Source organism: Mytilus galloprovincialis, chromosome 3, assembly GCF_965363235.1.
Source record: "Mytilus galloprovincialis chromosome 3, xbMytGall1.hap1.1, whole genome shotgun sequence".
NCBI lineage: Eukaryota > Metazoa > Mollusca > Bivalvia > Mytilida > Mytilidae > Mytilus > Mytilus galloprovincialis.
In genome coordinates, this window is record NC_134840.1 from 49908470 (window position 1) to 49920552 (window position 12083).

At 31.9% G+C, this 12083-nt stretch overlaps 1 protein-coding gene across 1 annotated transcript; it reads left to right on the forward strand.

The window, feature by feature from the left end:
- Positions 1 to 5711: 5711 nt before the first annotated feature.
- LOC143068215 (uncharacterized protein CXorf65 homolog) lies at positions 5712 to 10137 on the forward strand. The gene is made up of 2 exons (XM_076242098.1): positions 5712 to 6179; positions 9526 to 10137. Exons 1-2 carry the CDS (start codon positions 6038 to 6040, stop codon positions 9861 to 9863), a joined length of 480 nt encoding a protein of 159 aa, XP_076098213.1. The 5' UTR covers positions 5712 to 6037; the 3' UTR covers positions 9864 to 10137.
- The last annotated feature ends 1946 nt before the right edge of the window (positions 10138 to 12083 follow it).

Consider the following 12083-nt stretch of genomic DNA (forward strand, 5'->3'; position numbering starts at 1 on the left):
CAATTTAAAAAGTAAACCATTATAGGTTAAAGTAGTCTTAATACGAAGCACTTGACGGACTGAAAAAAACACACACAAATATGTATATTGATAAATTACATCAGAAGGCATAACATGTACATCATCACAGTCGGAACTTGTTTAATTACAAAGATTTTTATAGATTTTACAACAAATATTTTGTGCTTCAGAAAAATGTATGACAATAAGGTTAGGCTAATTTTTGTTTTCATTTAATAGAAAATAACTTATTATATGGCAAGTATGCAAATACAAAAGGTTCCTTGTTTAATACCTTCAATATTTGTCTCTACAATATCTTCCATGTATATGTATGCATCATACTTTTCATATACCGAGTATTTATGAATTTTTGAATTAGTTTGTTTCTAATATTGCGGAATATGCGTTATTTTATTTTCCACTTTGCAGTCATTCTTTGAATAAGTATTTCTTGTAAGACAATTTAAAGCCACATCACTACAACTTCATTTCTTCATTTTCGTGCGTTTGGCCAAACTATAAGAGAACACAAATCCATGTTTGTCAAAGAACTCCACGTTACTTAATTTCATAATACACAAAAAAATCCGAACCTTTCTCTATTCTTATATAGCATTAAATGTTTAAAGGATGTCATATTGTTATAATTCAAAATTAAATTTGTGTTGTTTATAGTTATTTTCTGAGATATCGAAATTTCAGTGACAGTCATGAAGTAGCTAAAATGCAAAAAAAATATGGTATGATTAACAACGAGACAACTTTCCACAAGAGACCAACATGACTCACATATTAACAAAAATAGGTCACCGTACGGCCTTCAACAATGAGCAAAGCCCGTACCGCATAGACAGCTATAAAAGGCTCCGAAATGACAATGTAAAACACTTTAGACGAGAAAACTAACGGCATTATTTATTAAAAACTAAATTTTATGATATACTAGTATGTAGATATAGGAAGATGTGGTGTGAGTGCCAATGAGACATGCAACTCTCCATCCAAATAACAATTTATAAAAAGGTAAACCATTATAGGTCAATGTACGGCCTTCAACACGGAGCCTTGGCTCACACCGAACAACAAGCTATAATGGGCCCCAAAATTACTAGTGTAAAAAACAATGGCATAACATCACAACATAGAAAAACACACGTTAAAATATCAATTGGCAGACTTAACTCAATCAAAAAACATAAATTAATACACATATGTAGCTGTTTTCCTAAGAACTGTTAATAATATATGCATAAAAAGAAATGTCTTAAGATGTTGGAACGTTTCGTAAATAATTCATCGACATAACTTCATTATATGCTATCAGATATATGTTTTTAGTGTCAATATCAATAAAACACTTTCCAGTTACGATTATCTTTCCATTTTTAAATACCATAATTACGATTATCTTTTTTTCCGAGTTACGATTATCATCCCGAATTTTTCGACGGCAATTTTCAAAGCGCTTAATCAAATCCAGTGCACCTTTACGATTCAAATATGATGTAATTGTATAGATAAACCTTGCAGCTGAGTAACTATTGACAAAACCATGCTACATTTAAGAAAAACGAGTGTAAAGATTTTACCTATATCTACCGTCGCCATATTGGGATAATCGTAATTGCAGTTACTATTATCTCTTTAATACCAGTGAGTAATACTGTATTGATTTTGCTGCAAAGCAGACGAGTAATAGTTTATTTGTATGAGCTTTTTGTGTTGATATGCTTTCGAATATTTAATACCCATTGATTTTTGAACCGTTAGTCTCGACCTTTTCTTAGCAAATGTTCAAAGGTAAGCACGAAGCGAACCAAATCTTATTGAAAATACATTTGTCAGTCGTCGATTTGTTAAAATTTGAAATAATTGCATATTTGAAGCATTTTTATTGATAAGATTGGTGTTAATGTAGTGTCACTAAAAAGACGTTTTGGTTATGTTGTCATTTAAAATAATGACCATCGCAACCGCATAAAACACGACCGCCGCCCCTAGTATAATAATTTGATAGCTGTTTCCCTCAGTTTTAGTTTGTTACCCCGATTTTGTTTTTTGTCCATAGATTTATGAGTTTTGAACAGCGGTATACTACTGTTGCCTTTATTTATGATGGTTCTGTTTTAAGTGTTCGGTCGAATATTGTGCTTGACAATTATTATTCGAAGGATCTTGTGATCTACTAGTACACTTCTAGTATTATATCTGTCTTCTTTTGGGGAATTTCATTCGGTACTGTGTGTCTGTAATGCGACATGTTGTTATTTGTTGCTACCAGTTGGAGGTTGCCTCTGACTAGAAACTTCATGCAAAGCAAGCGCATTGGATTAATTATAAAAAAGCATATCATGTCATTTTATTTTAAAAAGATATGGTAAGATGAGATAAAATCAAGTATTTGTATATTTTCGAAAAACTAAGGATGTTCTTATCCCAGGGATAGAAAAGCCTAGCCGTACTTGGCACAACTTTTTAAAATTTTGGTTTCTCAATGCTCTTTAACTTTGAACTTATTTGACTTTATAATTATTTTGATCTGAGCATCACTGATGAGTCATATGTAGACGAAACGCGCGTCTGGCGTATTAAATTATAATCCTGGTACCTTTAATGACTATTCTAAACAGTAAGATTGTTTCTAAATAACACAAATAAAAATATTAATAAAAACATACTGGTGTACACATTATTACAAATTTGAATTCACTTTCCACATCTATATTGCATATGGACCACAAACGTCTTTCTAAAAAGTCAAATGCTATCTCACAAATATTTGTAAATGAATTAATTTATATATTTTACAGTCAAGATGTGACCTATAAATATTAGCAGTACCTATTAATGTACTCAATAAATAAACTTATCATAGATACCAGGATTAAAATTTCATATTTACGCCAGACGCGCGTTTCGTCTACAAAAGACTTGTCAGTGACGCTCGAATAAAAAAATGTCAAAAAAAGTCAAATTAAGTACGAAGTTGAAGAGCATTATGGACCAAAATTCCTAAACTTTTTGCAAAATGCAGCTAAGATAATCTATTCTTGAGGTAGAAAAGCCTTAGTATTTCAAAATTTCAAAGTTTGGTTAACAGTTAATTTATAATTATGAACATATCAATGATAACTCAGTAAACACAGAAGTGCTTACTACTTGGCTGGTGATTCCCTCGGGGAAACGGGGAAATAAATTTCCATCAGCAGTGGCATCGACCAAGAGGTTGTAAATAAACTCATCATAGATACCAAGATTAAAATTATATATTTACGTCAGACGCGCGTTTCGTCTACAAAAGATTCATCAGTGACGCTCGAATAAAAAAATGTGTAAAAGGCCAAATAAAGTACGAATTTGACAGCATTGAGAACCCAAAATTCCTAAATGATAACGGAAATTAAAAAAAAAAGTTAACAGTATATCAGACTACAAAAACCACCAACATTCGATTGACTGAAAAATTGACGCGCAAACAATAAATAGCAATGAAAAAAACATACTTATCAGGACAGTATGTGTCCAGTTTAAATCAAACACGCAACAAAAAACCTGCATAATTTTTACCTTGAATTGAAAATTGAAATCAAAGTACTGAAGTACTGAACATCGGATGACCGCAGGTTCTTGTGGATGGTCAAAAGCGCATGTCACAGAAACAGATCACATCTCTATACCTGAAACTTGGGTTAATTTACAGAGATATTTTTTTCTGATAGAAGTTCGTGCTTGGATGATGAATAAATGACAGAAAATTCAACCTCACCGTAATAACTATTATATTGTAGTGCAAGAAATCAGTATACCTTGGACTATTATACTTATATAATAATAGTCGTAGAGAATACACTGGTTTGTTGTTATATATTTTATTAATATTACGATTGCATGTATATATAATTTTCATCTATTTATATGATAATTCTATTCTACTATTATTATAGTGCAGTGCAAGTGCATGGTGGACACTCTTCTGTAAAAAAATCAAAGCCTTAAAGGCTGTAAAAGCAATTGCTGCCATGTTAATGTTTTGGGGACTTTTATTTTTCATCTACATATATAAGAATTAAACCTGACAGGACATGGTTGTCTAGTGAAAAGCAAGAAGGTTTTGACTTTATATCAATAAAAGACTTAAGCAGGAAATCATTTTAATATGTTTTATATTTCACAAGGAGACAACAAGTTTACCAGGCTAAAGTTGGGGGTAATTATGGATTATCCCCTGGTAGTGTTTGTAACTGGGCAATAATTACTTTTATTTATTTAATTTTAACAACTTTCATAAGTAATTTAAATTAACCATTCAGTTAAAACATTTCACCTTTCGAGACGCTAATGTTGAAAAATGGGACAGAAATAAAATAACTTACAAGACATAAACATGTAAAAAATAAATATATATTTCAGCTTACTAAAAATATTTTCATAGTGTTACTTTGACATCATTTCTTAAAACTAAGTCCCACACATAATTGTTCATTTGATATGTGTCATCCTCATGCGATACGAGAAGTTTTCATGTCGCTAAATAGTCTTCTTGTCGCTTAATTTATTCTTCTTGTCCGTTCTTGACGCTTCTTGTCGCTAAAATTCGTCTTGTCGTTATTAGTGAGACCGCTATTTTTAGATTACAGGTGGTCATTTACACTACACGTATAACCTGTGTAGTGATTTTTATTTTACGATAAATTTATGAATGAACGATAATTTTATGAATGAACAAGAGCACCTGACCTCTTTCTGAAACACCAATTAAACATATAAAATCGTATTTATTAAGATATAATTCAGCCTCAAATTTTCACCACTAAATCAACAACTGAAATGATTCCATATTTTGTCGAAACATCGTACAACCGGAGAACAGAAATCGCAGGTATGAAAATGCACTTTTTTCACTGGTGTTGACAACCCAAAACTAATTTGACTATAATTTATGAATGACGGAAATTTAAGCGATAACAATACATCGGAGTGACCTCAAGGTCATCCTCTGTAAAAAAAAACCACTAAATTTTGAAAGTAGGGTCATGCCAATACATAAGACATGTGAAAAAGGAGTAAAACACAAAATCAAAAGAAAGGTGTGCATTGATTTGCGCAAATTCAACCATTGCATAGAGAAGAACGCATATCCACTTTCATGAATCAATAAACATAATAAAAAATAATGAAAAACATAGACATGTTTTTAAAAATTCACCAATACCTTAGTAGATTCATCTTTGTTGAAAATTCTTATACAATTTGATCTATAAGTATACGTGTGGTTGCAAAAATCGCTATTGGGTTATACATTATTAAATATAAAACTTCCGCCAGCTTTTGATCACAAATGCAAGGCACGGAAAGAAAATGTCCATTAAATGGAATCAATATTTAGTTAAAATCATTTTAAATGAAACTGTTTAATATAACACCGATTGACAATTCTTGTATGAAGGCAATGAACAATAAAGCTTTACTTCATTTAAATTCCAGTTAATTCCTTTAAATTGATTTTACCTCGTCATAATTATTGACGCAGAATAAAAACTAATCGAATGCTTTATCAGTCCCATTTATAATATTAATCGTTGTTTCGAAAACAGCAGAAAAGATTTTTGAAGTTCATAGTAAATAAACTTTAACCCTTAACAAATGCGAACTTTAATATATTCCATTTGATCCAATAGTGAAGATAAATGTTCAGTAGGGCTAATTCAACTTACGTACATAATGTATCTGGGCGACGTTCGATCGGAATAAACATATATATACAAACGACCTGATTTAAATGTTTCATTTAAACTTTTTAATAGGGATAGATATATGAGGAGTGGAAGGCCATACTCATTACACGCAAAGGATCGTGTCACCACAAGATAGATATAATAACATGGTATTCATTTAAAAAAAGACTTACCGTTGTCAAACAAAGCAACTGTAACTTTTAAATGTAAATATGAAATTTGGAATGAAATTGTTGTTTGAATAAGGATTAATCTACAACTTCTGTGTTGTCAAACCATTTGAAAAGGAATATATCACCATGTTCATTATAGTTAAGTATGGACAGAATGAGACATTATTGTGCAATCCTATGTGTGCTATTATCAATCTACTGAACAGTATAAAGAAGAGAGCGGGATATGGCAACTCCAATGTAATTGTTGATTTGTCAGACGAAACAGGTATTGTTTTATTTTCATATACATACTGCTATTCATGTATTTTCTGGTGTTGTAACAGCCGAATCGTGCTGTCCGAGATTGTACGGATCGAAGTATGATATAAGCGTAAAAGGTTTCCTTATATGCAAATGTACATGCCCGAATATTTCAGTTGTCATGGAGGGGAATATAATTTCATATATATATTTGAAAAGTTTTACGTTTCGTGATGGCACATCATAAGATTGAAGTTTCCAAATTACAATCGCCATATGAGGACATAATCATCAGATGAGATGTTGGAACCCTTTGAAAGTCACCGACTATAACGACTGTGTACGACAACAGGGTTTTTTCTAAGCTGACTGCTAAATCTTAATGTTTGGTCTCCTCCGTATAAATTTTCATTATACAAAAAACAGAATATCTTGTTTTAGATATCGTACGTTTGATTTTCGTCATTACCTGTGAATTCGACTTATAAAACTTAAAATTGGCTTTTCTTTTTTTAGAATATAGAAAGTTAAACTACCATTTATCTGACAACATTTTCATCTCAGCTGTCTACCCTTGTATATCATAAAACCGGGTATTAAACAAACTGAAGTAGATGTATTAAGTGCAATACTAATATTTTATCTCGGTAAGAAGTTGGGAATGTGTCAAAAGGCTATCAGTTCAACTACTGATAAGCCTATTGCAATTTAAATGTACTTTTGTTTTAAAGGGCGACCCCGGGTGGTAGCCTTAATTGATTTTAGTTGGCTTGGAGTCATGTTTCATAATTTGGAATTTTTTCATTAATGTAAAATGTAGGAGGCCTTGAAACAAAAGAAACATGACAGTGCATTTATTGGTTCAATTCGGTGTTCATCATGATATTGTAGTCTCACTGTTTTGCACAGTCATTGTAAATTTGTTCTTTCCATAAGAAACGCAAAATATGTTGTAGTTATCCTCATGTGATTAACAATCTTTAAACGCTTTATATTTGTTTTAATGAAAATACAATAATGACTATTTTTTTTATATAAATTTAAAAATGTTAAAAATAAAATTGAGAATGGAACTGTGGAAAATGTCAAAGACACAACAACCCAACCAAAGAGCAGACACCAGAAAAAGCTACCAATTTGTCTTCAACGCAGCGAGAAAACTCGGCACCCAGAGGTGGTCCTCATCTGGCCTCTGCATAATATTGTGTACTATTAGTTCAGTAAAAATGGACTTCACACTAACCTCCAAAGCATACAAGACTAACAAAGGCTAGAGGCACCTGACTTGGGATAGGCGCAAACATACGGCGGGGTTATACATGTTTTGTGATATCACAATCCTCCCCTATACCTCTAGCCAATGTAGAATAAAGAAACACATAGTAAAACATACTTTTATCAATCATTATGTAACATTATCACGTTGTATATTAGTGGTGTTTCATTTTATGTTGTTGGGCAAATCATGCTGGGGAACAGGTAGGTTTTACCTATGATTATACCTTGATAATGAAAATGGATCTCTAAAGCAAACGGCACCCAGGAAGAGTTCGAAAATGTAACGACTTTAACCCATTTCATCACTTATGAGCTAGTTCGCTCTAAAAGTTTCTTGTTGTATGAAACTTTCCTTGATAACGTTCACATTAACAAATCACCACAAGAATACATTCTTTAATTAAAACATAAAAAAATCTTATTTCGAACACCAATGATTGAAGTGCCAACTTTGTTCATTTAAAAGAGTTTCCATTCTTATGTTACGGTTGGTATTATCTGAGCACATAAACATTATTTTAATCATAAAACTATTCAGGATCTTACATTAATCATTCATAGATCATTTATGATTAAAACTCTTCATTTCACAAACACTGACACAAAATTATCGTATGTTAAGATGACTTCTAGTGAAGCAAGTCTAGGTTATTGAATTTGTTAAGAACCCAAAGTTGACATTCTGTCAAATATTACCTAGGTCTACGAATTGAAGAATATTAATAGGTCCAATAAGCAGGTTATTTTCTCAATCTGACGTGGGTAATATAAATTTTCTTCAAACCTATTCACTCCTTCTTGAAAGTGGACTTTTAAAACATATTACGTGGTATTTAAAATAATATAAGTGTCACACCATTAGCTTTTGTATACTTTATTTAACTTTTCATCATATCTTCAATATATTTTCATCGATTAGAATGTAGTGATTGTCCCTATATATTATTTAGCCGTGCCCTTATTCAACGACTGGGTTTAATTGCTTTTAAAAGTAAACAAACGAAAAAAACAAGTAGTCTTATAGTACTCACGTTATCAAAGCATATAGAACTGTATGGGTTATCATGAACAAATGATAACTGGATTTACATAAATTATTGGACAGCACAACTACCAAAGCAAAACACGAACAGCCAACTCCTTTTGAAAACACAACGTTAAAGTCATGCAAACACGAAAACCCAACTCCTTTCAGACTTCACAACGACTTTAAATAAGTGAAACACGAACATCGAAATCCCTTTCGGAGATCACAACGAGTAAAGTCAAACACGAACATCGGCCCAATCATTTCGGACATTACAATGACTCAGGTCAAACAACACCCCACTTCTTTCGGACAAATTGACATCAATAGACAAAACAACAAACGTCAATCACTATCCGATTCAGAATCAAAACTTTCGTTTAAAATGTGATTCTGACCTCCTTGTAAAAGGAAACAATAGCCAGACCTTTGGTCGGGTTGTTGTTACTTTGACACATTTTCCATTTCCATCCTCAATTTTAGAAAAACCAATGGTGACATTACAACCAACATACTTTAACGAACTGGCACTAGACATGCAGTTAGTTTCTTTGGCAACTTATTAAAAATGTTGGCATTACAATATAAACAAAGAGCGTGGAAACAAACAAGTATATTATTAAAGTGCAATAGTGTAAGCATTAACATCCCTGATACTAATTGTTTACTTATTTCTGTAATAATATCTATCAGTCCCTGCTATCTAAAAAATGAATCTCGAAGAATCATAAAGTTCGCGTACTTATCGTGTATTTTCCGATTAAAATTTATTATAACCAAATCATATAATACCTGTATGACATAACACGAACTTGAGAAATGAATCGCAGTCAGAAAGATTAAATCGTTTGCTTGATAACTCATGATTTGACAAGCGTCAGCACACATTCGCAATGAAAACATGCCGGGGCGAGAATAACCGTTATTCAAATGACACTTATCTATTTTTTTACTGACAGACAATGACAATACCAAGATGCATGCATGGAAATATGTCACTCGTCGAAAATTAACTAAAACTGGACATGTCTATAAACAATTCAAAATGGTATCTTGTTTTTTTCAGGTCTTGTGAAGGAACTAGATCTACACAAGTATGACAGTGCAACGAAATATTTGAATTCGCACGAAACTTACATTTTAGTACAGAAAGAACAACTACAAGACAACTTATCGATCGATTCTGGTTCTCCAATAGATTCAAAGAACTATCAATACACTCCTTTATTAGAACAGTACGAAAACTTGTTTCCAAACTTTAAAGTACATGTAGACCATATAGCGACCCCTAAAATTAAAAAACGAGGTGGAAAATCCCCAAGTCCGGCCGGAAGGTTTACGTCCAAACCGAAGAAAACCACAGAATCTGGAACATCAAAAAAGACGAGTGCAAAAAAGAAGTGAAAATAATATATTGTGCAATGGGCTTTATAGTACAATCCTACACTTTAGATTTTATGTATCTGCAAAAATTGATCGAACTGTTCAGTAATGTATCAATGTTATTTTTCTAATATTACAAAGAAAACAAAGAAGTCTGATAATATAATTGATGTTCGCTTCCAGAAAAAAATCTTAAAGCTAATTACATGTAATTGTGACACTAGGTTTTACTAGTATGAACATTTCAATTAAAACATTCTGACCACCATAAAGAAATGTAATTCGAAAAATCGGATGAAGTTGTCACAGTGGGTTTATTGTTCTGGTTTTTTTTGTATGTATGCCTCTTCACAAAATATTGATACACTTACATGTACAATACAATCTATCTGTTTGATATGTCTTATAATTCTCTAGGCATACTGATTATCATCAGTTCACGTAGACACATACATTGGAACCAAACAAAACTACTAAAAACTTATCAATATCAGGTGGAACAAAAGGTACAGTGTCTTCTACTCCTGAATGTACCAAAAAATACACCGTATCTTCAACTATTCTATGACCTCACATTGTACATATATTTCTATTTGAATTTTCTATATATACAGATCAGTTTCTTCCAATCATATTTGAATAAAGATCTCTGATTTTGTTATGCTTATATACATGCGAGTTGCGATATATCTAAAATTTAATCAGATAGAATTTCCCCACAGTTTTAATTGTATGGCCGTTGTTGAAAGAGTGGCGAACGTAGGTGTTGTGTTTCTTGTTTTCTTTCCTGTTCATATTAGCTTCTTGTGGATAACAGTGCCGGTAGGTATTCATTTTTTTAAAAAACAAACTCAATAGTCGTTCACACCGATCTGTGTCCACACTTTTTTTTTAATGGGACCATACCTACCCTTTAAATTAAAACAAAAGATAGACTTTAGAGATGGTCTACAGAGTTTTTAGTCAGTTCAAATGAAGAAAAGGAGTAGAAGCGAGTTGAACTGTTTCTGTTTCATTCACAGGATAAATTATCCGAAGGTTGTTGAAAACTACCGGAATTAAAAAAAAAGTTTGTTCAATGATTTCAACCGCGCCATAAAATCAAGATGTTATTCAGACACATTCAGCTTTTTTTTAGTTACTTTTGATGCAATAAAATCATTTTGGGATGTTTTATCAACAAATAAAAACACGGAAGGACATCATACAATAACTAAAACAATTTTAAAATTCTCAAATAACCGAAAGATCTTAATTTGACTTCCGATTGAATATTAATGCTGGTTAAGAATATTCTTCTGTATCATTGTTTGTTAATTTTTGGATAGATATTAAAATTTTGTTATAACATTTCATTTACATCTTTAGTTCTCCGGGTCAACTTTCAGTATGTTTATCTTGATAACTTAAGAATAATACAATGTTGTCCAGTGGCAAATATTTCATGATGTTCAGGACCATACAGCAAATGAAGTCAAACTCAAATGCACGTTCACCATACAATTATTCTATGCATCAAAAATAATGACAGGTACCTTTTGCTTAAATCATCTTAGAAACAGACATTACAGTTGAGACTTACACATGTTCACCAATGTATCATGAAAATAAAGCCAATGTTAGATGAACCTTGCCAGACAGAATTTACAATCATGTTATGCATAAAATATAGTTGGCCCATCGCTAATTGAATCTGAGAAACCGACCAAAACACAAAATCTTAATATTAACAAATGAACTACCCAAGCACAAAAACTTAACCATCCTCACTGACCCATGATATTAGGTCAAGGTCAGGTGATAACTGACATAGGATATGTAAGTGTTCCAGACCGTATGAGTATTTGGACCGTACGCGTACGGTCTGGACCGTATGCGTACTTTTTCAAAATACGCATACGGTCGGACCGGTCTCACTAATTAGCGACAACAAGAATTTTAGCGACAACAAGCGTCATCAAGCGACAAGAAGCGACAAGAATTATTTTAGCGACAACAAGCGACAAGAAACTATTTAGCGACAAGAAACCATTTTTTTTTAATTAAAATTAATTATTGCAATAAATATTAAAAGAACATGCAAAAGAAAATAATTTTAGCGACAAGAAAGTTAAAATTGATAGAAAAAAATGAAACATTATTTACATAATATTTTATCATCTATTATGAATAACAGACAGTATTACGTTTAATTATTGTATTATGAGATTACTTTTCCTTGTGTTTTAGAACATATTATTT